The sequence below is a fragment of the Dermochelys coriacea genome, chromosome 3, assembly GCF_009764565.3.
Source record: "Dermochelys coriacea isolate rDerCor1 chromosome 3, rDerCor1.pri.v4, whole genome shotgun sequence".
Lineage (NCBI taxonomy): Eukaryota > Metazoa > Chordata > Testudines > Dermochelyidae > Dermochelys > Dermochelys coriacea.
Window position 1 is genome coordinate 166,604,185 of NC_050070.1, and position 15,412 is coordinate 166,619,596.

Consider the following 15,412-nt stretch of genomic DNA (forward strand, 5'->3'; position numbering starts at 1 on the left):
TTCAGTTGCAAATTGCCACCTTTAAATGTGTTGTTGAGTGGCCAGAAAGGTTGAAGTGTTCTCTGACTGGTTTTTGAATGTTATGGTTCCTGAGGTCAGATATGTGTCCATTTATTCTTTTGCGTAGAGACTATCTGGTTATATATCTTCTTATTATATGTTCCATTCTATGTATCTGATGAAGTGGGCTGTAGCCCACAAAAGCTTGTGCTCAAATAAATGTGTTAGTCTCTAAGATGCCACAAGTATTCCTGTTCTTTTTGCAGATACAGACTAACATGGCTGCTACTCTGAAACTTGTTGATGCTCAATAATATTATTCAGAATCGCTTATGTTACTCTAAAGAATTTCCCACTCGTGCACGTCTACTGTAGAAGAGGGCTTAATAGAAGATTTGCCATTGATATCGAAGATGTATTATCTCCATATACTACTCTCTTAGTAACATTTCAGTCATAACATGAAACAAAACTCAACTTAGAAATATTTGCAGGAAGCATAAGAGGAAAATGGTACTTTTCAGGGATGTTTGCTTTCAACGTTTGACCCCTGGGATCAGATGCTCATCCTGCATTTTTATTTTTCTAAAGAAAATATTTAAAAGTTTTTTTTTCTCTCCTCACTTTGGCTGCAAACCTAAAGGTCCTCATGTTACAGTCACTGCCATTCCTGCTGAGAAAGATCACCCAAGATTCCCCTTCAACAATATCATGCACAAATATGAAATACACCACGTGTGTATTAAAACTCGGTCAGTATTCAGTGCATCCTGATTACATATCTTACTTAGTACATCAACTTGCTGTACATTTTGCAAAAGTAGTATAGATTTTAAATCACCATAAAAATAAAATCCCCACACAAATTGCTGCTGCAAGTTTGTAACAAAGTTCACTTGGAAAAAAAATATTGCTTTATCAATGAAACATGGTGGGCTCAATCCTGAGCTGTGCCAAACTCATATGCGGCCAGCTTGCGACGGGAGGAGGAAAAGAAAAGGTGACTGTCAGCCTAAGAGCTGTCCCATGTTATACCACCCAGAGGATCTGCAGAATACTGCAGCTATGTCATCTGTCACCATCCATGGATTCCCCTATGCTGAGGAAATACTTGGCTACCTGTGGCAGCTTGAACTGCAGTTTTGTGTTGCTGGAGCAGGTTCTTAGTGAGGGCCAAGGAGCTCGTCCATTGTGTTTCTCTATCTCTGTAAGAATTAGTGATGGGACTTGTCATGAAATTCCAGATCTGGATTTTAGATTTCACACAAAGATTGGGGATTTGGAATTTTGCTTCAAGCTAACCCCTAGTATATATTATATTATATGTGACTGTGTTTTGTATGGACGTGTAGGAGTATGGATGTATAACACTACCTGCACAAAAAAACATCAGCGCTCCTGTATTAATTTAGATGAAATATAAGGGCCCAAAGAATCAAAAGTGTTAACATGACCCTGAATCTGTCCAACATTAAATGGTTTTAAAGAAGGTCCAGGGTTTGGTATACAGAAACAACAGCCTGCTTAACACCATTTTAAGCACACTGTTTTAAGCGTTTATTAAAGATACAGAAAAGAAGGAAAAACAGGGCAGTGGTCCCCAAGGCGGTGCCTGCGGGCGCCATGGCGCCCACTGGGGCATTTATGTGCACTCGCCTACTGACAAAGGAGCGCTTCCGCCGGACAACCCACCACTGAGGAGCGTGGCCACCGGACAACCAGCCCCCGAAATGCCGCCCAGAAGCGGCAACCCCAAGAAGCGTCGCCAGTGAAATGCTGCCACTTCTCGGCGGCATTTCAGCAGCAATGCATCTTGATGACGCCACTTCTCGGCAGCAACGCTTCTTGATGATGCTGCATTTCGGCGGCTGGTTGTCCGGCACCCGCCACACTTTTCTGGAAACATGAATGTGCTATAGCAACAGAAAGGTTGGGGGCCACTGAGTTAAGGCATTTGAAATGTAAAGTATTAAATAAGGCAATTTTAACAACATCTCTTGTTCCTTTCTCCTTTGTCTGTAGAGAGCCTTTACAAATTAAAAAAACCCTGTTTTACAGTCTCTTAGATATCCTTTTTGGGGAAAAGAGAAAAAGTTAGTTAAAATGGGCTGGAGGTGCTGCTGTTCTTGTTAAAATCTGATTCCATTTCCTAGAAGACAAAACAAGACACAAACACATAAGAGGGGAGGGAAAAGAACAGCAAAGATAGAAAAAAGAAAAGGAGTACTTGTGGCACCTTAGAGACTAACAAATTTATTAGAGCATAAGCTTTCGTGAGCTACAGCTCACTTCATCGGATGCATTTTGCAAAATGCAAAATGCATCCGATGAAGTGAGCTGTAGCTCATGAAAGCTTATGCTCTAATAAATTTGTTAGTCTCTAAGGTGCCACAAGTACTCCTTTTCTTCTTGCAAATACAGACTAACACGGCTGCTACTCTGAAACCTGTCAAAGATAGAAAATGCAGTTTCTGTGTTTGGCATTGACTTTCACTTGCAATCTGATTGCTGGAGAAACACAGGCATGGCACATGGTATTATGGGCTACTCCAAGGCCTGGCAAACTTGTACCAGTATCAGGCTGTTTAGGGCCTTGCTTTTATCTGCCTCTGTGGTTCCAGGTTTACAGTAGGATTGTAAAATATACAGCTTTGGCTGGCTAAGCCAGACTCTTATTAAACAGAAGGCAAAAGGAGAGAGAGAGAGGAAAGAGAAGAAATAAGGTGGGGAAGGAAAAGAATACAGAAGGGGAGCAGAGGGCAGTTCTTCTCAGACACAGAGGTATTTGCGCACACACAGTCTCACACTGCAGGTGGTATTTGGCATTCAGCTTGAGCCAGTAGAGGTGGTATTGTCATCTGGCTTCTTCTCTCTGCCCTGACCTATTCAGGACATCTCTCAAGATCAGGAGGAAGAAAGCCCGGGATACCAGAATACAGTGGGGGTAGCAGATGGTGCAACTTGCTCCTTCCCCTTCTCTTTCATCTTTCGGTCAGCCATAATTTCAATAGCCAGCTTTCTCCCCAACAAAGTTCTTTTGTTAGGACTGTGATGGGTGGAATAGCCAATCCCCTTGTTGTTTTGGCCTAATTTCCAACACTTTTATTTTGGTTTGCTGATTTTCAGTTCTACCCTTTTTTCTTATTTATCAGGGATAATCTTAACACTGTCCTTGAATTATATCAGTAGGCCTATATTTTTTTTTTTTTACTAATTCAGTCTTTGTCTCACTTTTTCACCTTTTCCCATCAACTTTGTTGTTCTAGGTTACTGTGACATCTTATGAACTGTCACTCACTTTTTACCAGTTGAGCTCACAATTAGGGTAAAGTTGTAGGCCCAATTATCCAAGTTGAGGCATATAAATCCATATTTATTTAGGGAACTAACTAAACTGCATGGAGATAGTATCCCCAGTTTCTAACCAGAGTAACAAAAGATGGACAAACTCTGCCACCACTTCCGATTGTTTTTTTCCTAGCCTATCAGCATTATCTCAGCCTCGGACTAGGTCTCCATCTGCTGTCCCACATCAAAGCCCCAATACTGGTTAGGCACTGGGTAAGCAGGGAAACTGCACCATCTGGATCTTGTGAAATAAAGAACTTAATGTCATCTGTGTATTGGAGGCACGGCAGCCTATACTACCTCCGTAAAATTCCTAAAGGCCTCTGTACATATCAAAGAAGAAAGGGACAGAAACAGAACCCTGTGGCCAGCAGCTGTGTTCCCTCTAATTTTTCCCACCCATGTGCGGAATGAATTTTGTTATGTGCTCCAATATGGAGGTGACATGTGACACATCATCTTCATGTTGATGCACATAACAAAATTTATGTGGTGGGGGTGGGGCTCAGGGCTGGCACAGAGGGTTGGGGTGCAGGGGTGTGAGGGCTCCGGCTGGGGGTGTGGGCTCTGGGGTGGGGTCAGGGATGAGGGGCTCAGGGCTGGGGCAGAGGATTGGGTGCAGGGGGTGAGGGCTCTGGGGTGGGCCAGGGATGAGGGGTTTGGGGTGCAGGAGTGTGCAGGAGTGTGCAGGGAGAGAGGACTCCCCACAGCGCTCTCTCCCGGCAGCAACATTTGGGCTTTTGGAGAGAGGTGCTTGTCCCCACTGTGGGAGCGCTGGGATTGCAGCAGGATAGGCACCCCTTTCCCAGCCCCAGCAAGTCCGGGCTTTGGGAGGGCTGCCTGGGCCTGATCTGGCCACGGCTGGGTCCGTGCCGCTCCGCCATGCCTGGGCCCTATCCAGCCGGGGCTGGGTCCGGGCCTCTCCAGCTGCGGCAGGTCCGGGCCACAGGGTGAGTTGGTGCTGTGGGAGGGGTGCCCCTCCCATGGCAGGTTGGGGGCTGGGCTAGGGGAGTGATGCCCCTCCCCCGGCCACGGCAGGTCCCCGGGCGGGTTCCCTAAGCACCTGTGTGACTCTAAATAGGCTGCTGTGTGGCCGTGCAGCTTACAGGGAACTTAGGTCAGCAGTAGCAAAGGCATTTGGTGGAACCATCTTGGTTTTTGTCCATTGTCAAGAAGACACGAGCAACCCCTGAGACCAGAGCAGTCTCCATACCAGACCCAGATCTAAAATTGAAGTGACTGGGTATTAGGAAATCTGAGTATTCCAGGTAGTGCCAGAGTTGCTTTGCCTCCATTTTCTTTTCATATTCCCTAATAAAGGGAGATTAGAGCTTGGGGATAATTAGAAGATTCTAAGCGTACAGAGATGGCATCTTGAACAATTGCCTAAGAACTACTTCTTTGAGAGAGGCTGGCAACCTGCCCTACAGAAGGAGTTGCTGATAATTTGCGCAACATCTCTGGCTGAAACTCAAGGGGAAAATACCTCACATGTGCCCTCTCCTCCCACCTAAGAAATAGCTCTGCCTCCAGAGAGGTTGAAATTTTGTTCCTCATGCAAACAATACAATTTTTCATGGCACAATTGCTAGGGAGAATAGCTGAAGTTATCTCCTCATAAACAATGATCTATTTTTCTTTAGTGTGGCTCTCTCAATAAGCCACTGTCCACGTTGCCATACTAAGCCAGCAGAGAAATGGGTGATCATTACTTCTGTCAGTAAGAATCAAGTCTTCTGCTAGCTTAGAGGGGGACTTCCTTTGGTCACAGTGTTGAATTCATGACCGTGGTTTTGCAATGTGGATAATTACTTTGTAAATTCATTCAATAAACTAAAACAATCAATCTTATTTCACATGTAATCTCAAATGTTTGAACTAAGTGTTGTCTCAACCCCCATGGATGTATGGTTTGATTTTTCTCATCTTTTTTCAAAACCTCTGGTGTTCTTAAAGAAACAGTTGAACATTAATGAAGCTGTAGCATTAGTCTTCTCTGAGACTTTGAATCTAGGGCCTTACAAATAACAGATGAATAGGCTAGCACCTTGCCACTGCATCTTTGTCTTGCTGCTTATTTTTAATTACATCAAAGCTTTGGAAACATGATCCCATAAATGCTTTGTGGGAATAGTGGTGAATGTGTTCATCATGTGAAATCCATAAATTACTTATAATCCTCTCAAGATGTTAAAAAAAGCATTAAGTAATTGAAGACAGGAAGTCCTCAGTTAATTATTTAGAGGTGTTATCAATGCTTTAAGTAAACTGAAGCATTTTCTGCTATCTCACTGAGTTGAATGCCACTGGGACCTAGGGGCAGCAGCCATCATCTTCTCATATTCTCTAATGCAAACAGCACATGGCAGCTTGTCAATAAAGGACCTTTTTATATCATTTATTACTGAACACTTCCACTACCCTGTACAGAACAATTTGGATGACAGTTATGGCATTGTTTCACTTTGTGTTACTACTGCTTTACAAATGGGCCTGCAAATGCTCTGCGGTAGGGGGGAAGGATTGACTAAAATAATTAGTGGCATTGCTGTAAAAGAAAGCTTAGAGTGCCCTCTTCAGCAGCAGCAGGTGTGACAATGATTCTTCTTAACTCTATTTTTATATTTGACTAAAAATCTTATCCAAAGTCACAGACTTCATCAAGAGTTTCTGTGAGTGATCAGATTTAAGTAAGAGTCACTGACAGGCAGTTTCATAAATGAAATAAGACTCCAGCGTATTTTGTGATAGAGTGGTTTGAAATTATTCTACACACATACACATGCACACTCTCTCTCTCTCTCTCTCTCTCTCTCTCTCTCTCTGTACTTAAGGGTAGTGGAAAGATGTGTGTGATTCAGTAGTGCTGCCATTGGACAACCCTATCTCCAGGCAGTGGTGACTCATTAGCAACATTTTTTTTCATAAATAAAAACTATCAGCAACTTGACGTCCTCCTGAGTGAAATTCATGTGGTGGCCCAGGACTGTCAGCACTGGAGCTAATTGCTGACCCGGCTGCAGCCAGGACCACAAGCAGAGACAAATAGTGTTGGAAATGATTGACTGATTGATAGGATAATACATTCTTTAGGAGCTGTTTGGCAACCACTTGGAAAAACAGTGGATGATACAGTAGTCCAGTGACTGATCACCTCAAAGTAACAATTTCAGAATCAAACTCCAAGGGAAATGTCTCCTTGAAGTCATATCCACAGGTGAAAATTTTTAAAAGCAAAGTATTGTTTGCATTTCACAATTATCATATTATGTTTGTTGTCATTTATAATTAATCACATGCATAGATTTGTACAGGGCTCTCCAAAACATGCACAAGGTCCTTATAGCAAAGAACTTATAATCTATCTAAAATCAACTACATGTATGACTAGAAGTTCCAGGCACCAGAATTTTTCCAATAAATTTAGTGAAACCATGCGCTCTTTTTAATGCCCATTTTTCTCTTTAAAGTGTAGCTGTAAATGAGTATTGCTTTATTATGCGTGTTTCCCTTAAAAGTGAACATGACTCCCTTATGGGGAATTCAAGTAATTTGTTGCCACAGTAATCTTTCTTAGCCTGAAATGTTAAATTATTGGCTTTCCTCCATGCCTTTGCTTCTGTCTAGTCTGCAACTGTCATTTCCTCCCCTCTTACTTTTATCCTGAGTGTTTGGATGATTTTTCTTCTCTTCCAGTTCATGATTAGGTTACATTCAGGGCTGTCCCCCTGAGTCATCTCTTTATTTTCTTTTCTTCACATCCTGTTCTGTTTGTGAGCAGCTTTTGTGTCTTCCATTCATTATTTTACCTCTCTAGCTGCCTGTTGCTTATTACTGCTCTGTATGTACAAACCATTCCTTTTAACTGTGAAAATATGGCCTAACTGGTTTTGAACAAAGACTGTTATCCTAATGTTTTTTTCTTGTTGTGGGAGTGTATTTTTAAAAATAATTACAATTACATGTACACGCTCTCACATGAATCTTTAAAGAACAATATTAAAGTTGCAATGTCAAGCACTCAAAAGTAGGAAATGCCTGAATTAAGGTTGCCTGTGTAGCCCTTGTGCATATGCATTATACAGTCTTTAATTATATGATCACATACTATTTTTTTCCGTAGGATCTCTTCTCATTAAGAATGGCAGGTGCTCAATTAATGAGAAGCTAGTCAATATTTTTTATCCTCATTGGAATGTGTAGCCCCATGCCTTTTTTACTTCATGCCATTCAATTCCTGCTCTGAAGGTAGAATTATTGGTTTCCTTATGATGCTCATCACAGTAATATCTGAGGAATTCAGAAAAATTAATTAATTTATCTTCATAACGCCCCTATGAAAAGAGTGGGGGAATTATTCCCATTTTACAAATGTGGAACTGAGCACAAAGAGATTAAGATCAGAAGTATGCACTAATTTTGTGTGCTGAATTTGAGATGAGAGTACTTAGCATTATATAGTACTTAATACATTATGCACCAGCTCCCATTGTCTTCATTTGCAGTTGTGTGTGTTCAACCCTCTGTAAATCAGACCCCAATGTCTCTGGTTGGGCATCCAGAAAATGAGGAATGTCACACGATTAGTGACAGCCTCTGAAAAGTTTGGTTTAAATGAGTTGCCCAGCATCACACAGGAACTCTGTGGCAGATCCAGGGATAAAAATCCAATTCTCAAGGGCAACATTCAACTGTCTTAACCATGAGACCCTCCTTTTCTCTTGCAGTCCCCTGACTGCTTCACTATACACCAGCCAATTTCTGCAACAAATTAGGTCAGGGTCCAATAGATAACAGCCTCCTTTACTACATAGCCATGATTCATCCCCAGAGCAGGTGCACTGAATGAGCCAGATGTCATGTGTTAAAAATAGAATATAATAAAAGACTGTATCATCGCGCATACATGCAAAGGAGCCGAATTCAGGATGCACAGGCAAACTTAATTCTGGGAGTTCCTAACTTTTGAGAGTTTGATTTTGAAACCTTAATATTCTTCCAGCATAGCTTTTATGTATAATTTCCTACGTTTTTAAAAACACAAACTGGAAAAAAAAATCTGTCCTATAGTGTTCTGTTGACACCAATATGGTTCATAGACAGGTTTGAAACCTTTAGATCTTTGTGCCAATGGAGTACTGATAGCAGTAGTAAATTGTCCTCATCTATGTGGATCAGCACTACAGGAGGGTGAGGTGCTTACTTTGTCAGTGGCTTTCAAAGATATTTGCTGCCATCGGAGGAATGGTGAAACTCAGAAATCCTGGGTTCTATTCCAGGATCTGGAGGGGAAGTGCCTTGTCTTGCAATGTTGAAGAAGCCAGTGATAGTGTCACAGTTATCCTTGGAATTTAGTCATTTTCTCTGTTTTATTTTGAACCTTTGACACTTCCTGGTTCTGGCTAGAACCCAGGACAGGAGTGCAGGCTGGTCTTGTGGTCTGCAGACATCTGAAGTTGACAAAGTTGCAATGTAAAGTTTGTGATGACTAACATGATGGGTCCTGCCCTACCTGCCCCAAAGCTGTGGGCAGGGCACACTTCCATCAATGGGGAGGAGGTAACCAGGGCTGGGTCACATAAGGGCAGAGCCTCTTCCCTCCGGCATGATGGAGGTTCATAGGCTCCTGCTCCCAGTCCTGGGCTCCACTCCATGAGGTTTCATGAGGTAACTGAAAACTCACACAACTCGGGCGTGAGACTCACAGTGTCTGGATGGATATGTATTATCAGAGTGGAAGTGGGAAATACCAAAAATATCTTAAACGAGTTTGGGTGAAATCCCATTACTTCAGTGGGGCCAGGATTTCACACCTTGTGCATAAGAGATTTCCAAGGCAATAATTCAGACTTGTGGGGACAATTCTTCCCCCACTTTCACCAGTTTGACACTTATGTTACCCCTATGTATTTCAGTGGAGTTACTCCAGATCTACACTAGTGCAAGTGAGATGCAGGAGCAAAACTCTTAAGCTAAGCATTCAAATGTTCTGGTACTTATCTATATGGAACCTCCAAACTTTATGAAGATCACCCAGGACTAACTCTAAGTGGTTTTGCCACACTTCTTAAATTAATATGACATTGCTTACATCCAAATTTGTACTATTTCACTAATTTCACTATTTATGCAGACTTAGGGCCAAGTTTTTAATTGCCTCATTCTTTTTATGCACAACTTGTGTATGCAAATAATTGCAGTCACAACCAGAGTAATTTAAACATTTTACTGGTGCACTGCACACAATTAGATCTCTAAAGCAGGCCCTTACTATAAATTACTCTATATACTAACACCAGATACCATATTTTCCCTTCCAACTGTACCTTGGAAATACGGATTTTTTGAAGTAACCCATCTCTGATCCGTAAATTCAGCAACTTTCCCTCTACGGTTGTAATTCTCAGAATATCTAAGGTCAGCATGTTTAGTATGATTGTTTATTTTGTTTTTAGGTCTCCAGCCATACACTAACTACAGCTTCACACTTACAGCATGCACATCCGCTGGATGTAGCTCTAGCCAGCCATTTGCAGGTCAAACCTTGCAAGCTGCTCCTCAGGGTAAGGAAAAGGCATTCCCATAATATTAGAGGGAATCATTGGGGGCAAAATCTTCTGTAAATGGGCAAAACTCCATTGACATTGATGGTGCTCCCAAGCAGTCATTTACAACAGGTAATTTGGCTCTACAGTGCAATAATTGTATTATAACCCCATCTGTATGCTGAACCACAATGTTTCAGGTTCTCTGTTTTTTGTGAGAACAACTTTCTGGCGTCATCTTGAAGTAAATGATTCCCAGAGACAATTGTAATGGGCACATTTTTGTAAAACAAAAATAAATATATGCTGACACATCAGGCAAAGTTAGTCCTGTGATTATCAACTTTTAAGTCTGATTCTCCATTGATCTGCATCTTATATATTTATTTATGTCAGTGCTAATAGAGGGCAGAATATGTGTAAAACTACCTTTCTGATCTGGAAGTGGTCTATACTCACTTTGCACTGGTGTAAATGACTGCACAAGGGAAATAGAGAATCAGGACCTTTTATATTTAATTTTATGATATGCCTGAAACAATGGTATGCTGATGTTAACAGGAGTATGGCCGAAGCCTCGTCATGTCATAGTCAGTTCCACACAAGTGGAATTCTATTGGGGTGAACCAGAAAAACCCAATGGACTTGTTTCTCAGTATCGATTCCTTCGTAATGGAGAAGAGATTTTCCAGGGTGGCAGCAGAGCTCTGAATTTCACTGATGATGGCCTGCAGCCCAACAGTAGGTAAGGCCTAATAAAGAACTTTGGTAAGCTTCAAAGAGTGCTTAAGAATTTGATTTTGCAGGAGAAGAGTAAAATGTTCAAAGGTGTCTAAGATGAACCCGAATCCAATTTTCAATGTGCAAAACCCGCTGATGTGCTTTTGAAAATCCTGCTAAGCACCTATCTACACCTTGAGGTGCCTAAATACTTTGAAAATTTGACCCTGAGGGCCTAAGCCTCTTTTGAAAATGAGATGTGGGACTCCTAAGTCACCTGGGCACTCCTGAAAATGTTATGCATACACTGCTAGGATGATTTAAAAAGAGAAAAATCTCTGATTCTGTTCCTTAATCACTGAAAAATTGAAGACCTCCTTAAAGAGGCTTCAGATGAAGACAAGCCTTGTACCAAATTGGTTCATAGACTTGAAGGGCAGAAGGGACCATCATGATCATCTAGTCCCATCGGGAGTGCTGCCCAGCTAAGGCAGGCTGCTAGTGCCTACCTTTTCCGACGCCACACCGCACCCCGGAAGTGGCCAGCAGCGGGTCCGGCTTCTAGGCAGGTGGACACAGGGCCCCGCACGCTGCCCCTGCCCCGAGCACTGTCTCTGCACTCCCATGGCCAGCAACCAGCCAATGGGAAATGGGGGGTGTTGCCTGTGGGTCAGAGTCACGCGGAGCCACTTGCAAGCCTCCACCTAGGAGCCACACCTGCTGCCGGCTGCTTCCTGAGTGCAGGGCAGTCCGCAGTGCACCCTGGCTGTGCTGCTGACTGGGAGCCACCGGAAGTAAGTCCACGCCCCAATCCCTGCCCCAGTGCTGAGCCCCCCCAAACCTGGCTTTTGGAACTCCTTCCTGCACCCCAAATCCCTCGTTCATGGCCCCAGCCCAGACCCTGCACCCCAACCCCCTGACCCAGCCCTGAGCCCCCCCCCAAACCCGGATCCCCTTCTGAACCGCAAACTCCTCATCCCCAGCCCAGAGCCCTGACCCTCTCCTGCACCCTAACCCCCGACTCAACCCGGAGCCCCTCCTGACCCTCCTGCAACCCAGCTCTGAGGCCCCCCAAACCCAGAGCCCCTCCTGCACCCCAAATACCTCATCCCCCACCCCAAGCCCTGACCCCCTCCTGCACCCCAACTCCCCGCCCCAGCTCTGAACCCCCCAACCTCTCATCCCGACACCCAGTCCAGAGCCCTGACCCCCTCCCGCATCTCTGCCCCAGCTCAGAGCCCCCTCCCACACCCTGAACCCCTCATTCCTGGCCCCACCCCACAACCCTTACCCCCGCACCCTAACTCTCTGCCCCAGCCCTGAGCCCCTCTGACACCCCAAACTCCTCATCCCCAACTCCCTTGGGTCACAGGCATCAACACTTTTCTTCACCTGGGTCCCCAGAAAAAATTTTTGAAAACCACTGATCTAGTTTGACCACCTACCCATTGCAGGCTACAGAACCTCACCCACCCAGTTCTGGAATAGATCCCTAACCTCTGGCTGAATTACTGAAGTCCTCAAATCATGGTTTAAAGATTTCAAGTTACAAAGAATTCACCATTTACACCAGTTTAAACCTGCCAAAGCCCCATGTTACAAAGAAAGGTGAAAAACCTCCAGGGTCTCTGCCAATCTGATGGGTGCGGGGGGAGGGAGGATTCCTTCTTCGACCCCAAATATGGAAAACAGACCTTGAGCATGGAGGCAAGACCCACTAGGCAGATACCTGAGAAAGAATTCTCTGGAGTAACTCAGAGCCCTCCGAATCCTAGTGTCCCATCTCTAGCAGTTGGGGATTTTTGCTACTGGCAGTCGCCAATGGGTCACATGCTATTGTAGGTATTCTCTACCTCGGCATCTTTCTCTGAGCTTTAATTGTTCTGGCTCATAGTTCCACTTGTCTTCTATTGGCTTGGCTCAGAGCAGTTGAAATTCTTTACATAGCAGACTATGCACTGGCTGGTGGATAATGCATGTTGAACATACCAGTTTGAAAATCCTTAATAATAGCATCTCCTAATATTTTTGGAGGCCATTCTAAAATTGTTTTTAATGTGTCACATGGTCTAAGTGTTTCTTTCTTAAGATGCTATGAAATGTAATATAAAAAGTATTAGTTTGATTAGCAAGAGATGTGTGACTTTTGTTATCTGAAAAAGGAAAAAGTGAAAATCTGTATTTTGAAGCAATATATATTACATGCTTTGTGGTCTGTGCTTCCAATACTGGTGCAAAAGGGAAATAATTCCAGTACAAACATCCCTACAGCATTTAACCACTGTTTCTATTGCTGCTGTTTTTGTGTTTGTGCAGATATGTTTACCAGCTGGAAGCCAGCACTGGGCGTGGCAGCAGTACTAGTGACAAATACATTTTACAAACACCAGTAGAAACACCAGAGGAAATCCATGTTCCATATAATGTCACAGTAATGGATGCATATTCCATATTTGTGGCTTGGGAAACTCCAGGTAAAAACATACTTCTGTATAGTTCTTCTGGCAAATTAAAGAATTCCTTGTGGCAAATTAATGGGCATTGAAAAATAATACATTGGGCAAGTCTGCTGTTTCATTCTGGTTTCTCATTCATGTGTGGTGTCAAAAAGTGCATCTGTGAATTGAGTAGCTGGTATCCCATGCTGATGGATTCTTATAGAGATTTAATATAATAATATGGACTCATGTCTGACTGCGTTGCTGTGAGGATTGATTGTCTGTACATTGGTTTGAACATATAAACTACTATGTATGTACTAAGTATTATTGAAAGAAACAATTCAAATAACTGCATGTCAGAGAAAACTGAATGTAATTTTCCTTCTTTCATCTTTGCTGAAACTGGGTTATTGACAGGGGAGATACTTGTTGATGGTATAAGTTCCTATATTCCTGGAGCCTAAAATGCCACTTAGCCTGCAGGATGAACAATACTGAGTTCCTGTAACAAAGACACTCCTTTCCTGTATTTTAATTTTAAGATTCGTTAATTATACATGAAATGGCTTTTCGGTTGTCTCTCTTTCCCAACTTGGTCTTGATGCTCCTGATTTTTAAATGTTAGCAACTAGTCATAGGTTTGGCTTGCTATCATCATTGTCATCATCATCAACATCATCAAGAAGATGGTATGGCGAAGTCAGCTATATCCTGAATTAGAGAAATCTGGATGGTTTATGGGACTGGTAATGGGATATCATAGAATCATAGAATATCAGGGTTGGAAAGGACCTCAGGAGATCATCTAGTCCAATTCCCTGCTCAAAGCAGGACCAATCCCCAACTAAATCATCCCAGCCAGGGCTTTGTGAAGCCTGACCTTAAAAACCTCAAAGAAAGGAGATTCCACCACCTCCCTAGGTAACGCATTCCAGTGCTTCACCACACTCCTAGTGAAAAAGTTTTTCCTTTTAAAACTTCTACTTTTATTTGTATATATCTGTAGAAGGTATTGATAAGCATATGTCCATCATATATTTAAATTTGTTAACAGCTATAACGGAACTTGTAGTTTTTTGTCATGTTAGGTCGCAACCCCTACAGTGGACAGCTTGTCACTTATGGGATCAGTGGTCGGGGTCATCAGTGTGTAAGCTTGTATGTGTCTGATTTTTTTCAGTGTGCTGTCCAGCTCTGTGCAGATAGCTGGTTCAGCAGACCATAATAGTACTACCCAGTGTTGTTAAGTGTTGAAGGCTGGAATGTCCTTGTCTTGGTAATGCTGTTCAGGCTGCCCAGTGCTTCTCTTCTTGAAGCTTCAGTGTTATTACTGTTAACAGCATATAAGGCGGCCTGCTCATTCAGCAAACCCCGATGTTACTTATAAAAAAAGACCACCGGCACAGCTTGGTAACAGAGGCACTTGCCCAGGTTTATTGCCCCCTAGGTCCCAGTATCAGTGCCCTGGTTTCGTGGTTACAGGTACACTGACACATGAGTGGCTAGGAGCAAGAAGAGGCTCAGTCAGCAGTGAAAATATCTGCTGTTCCCTGGGCCCCACAAAAAATTTCAGCAAAGTACCCCAGAGTTTATAGGCTAAAACTAACAATTGGGATACACAACTTACACACAACCTTATATATTTCATAACGTTTGTTACTTTCCCTTGTTCCTAATATCTTAAACTAAATTGGAAAGTGTCTGTACTAGCTGAAATACATTTCCGTAAATATTCTGGTGCCTAGTACTATAGCAACAACTTTGCCAATTTCATGTACTAAACAGTGAACTTCTAAGGATCTGTTTTAATACATGGCCTGACTTGGGTTCACAGTCTGTGGTTCAGGCCTTAAATCTTGCACCAGGCCATCTCTCCCTACTATGCTTGCCTTTTTAATGAAGCACATTAATGTGTTTTCAAATGTCTAGATAGTAGTTATTTTTCAGGTGACAATTTTCTTTGATATCGGTCTTTTAAAAACTTGAAATGTTTGTTTACAGCAGGAAGAACAGTGCAAGGTTTTTCAGTGAACTCCTTTTTTGATGTCCCTTCTTCCTAATTATTTAAGACATTTTCACCTTGCAGACTAGCCACTGGCTACAAGAAAGTCAGAGGGCGCTGACAGTAACCTCACCTAGAAAAACCATTTTGCATTCCAGTTTGGCTTAATAAGTATTGTGGTGGTGCTTGATGCTAATTCTGCCCATTTAACCAGTGGCTACTAGGTCTATAATACCCTGAGCTGTCAATCTTTTAATTTGCAGAAGCACAAAATCCATTATAGAAATGCTGGAATATATGAAAAAGATTAAAAATCTTAAATTAAACTTTCCCCCCGACTGCCAGGAAGGATTTAG

General features: G+C 42.7%; 1 protein-coding gene across 1 annotated transcript in view; it reads left to right on the top strand.

Moving 5' to 3' along the window:
• USH2A (usherin) overlaps positions 1-15,412 on the top strand; it is a 590,403-nt gene that overhangs the window by 477,097 nt on the left and 97,894 nt on the right. Inside the window, 3 exon segments of the mRNA XM_038396580.2 lie at positions 9,804-9,911; positions 10,455-10,638; positions 12,930-13,087. Coding sequence (XP_038252508.1) covers positions 9,804-9,911; positions 10,455-10,638; positions 12,930-13,087 — 450 coding nt within the window.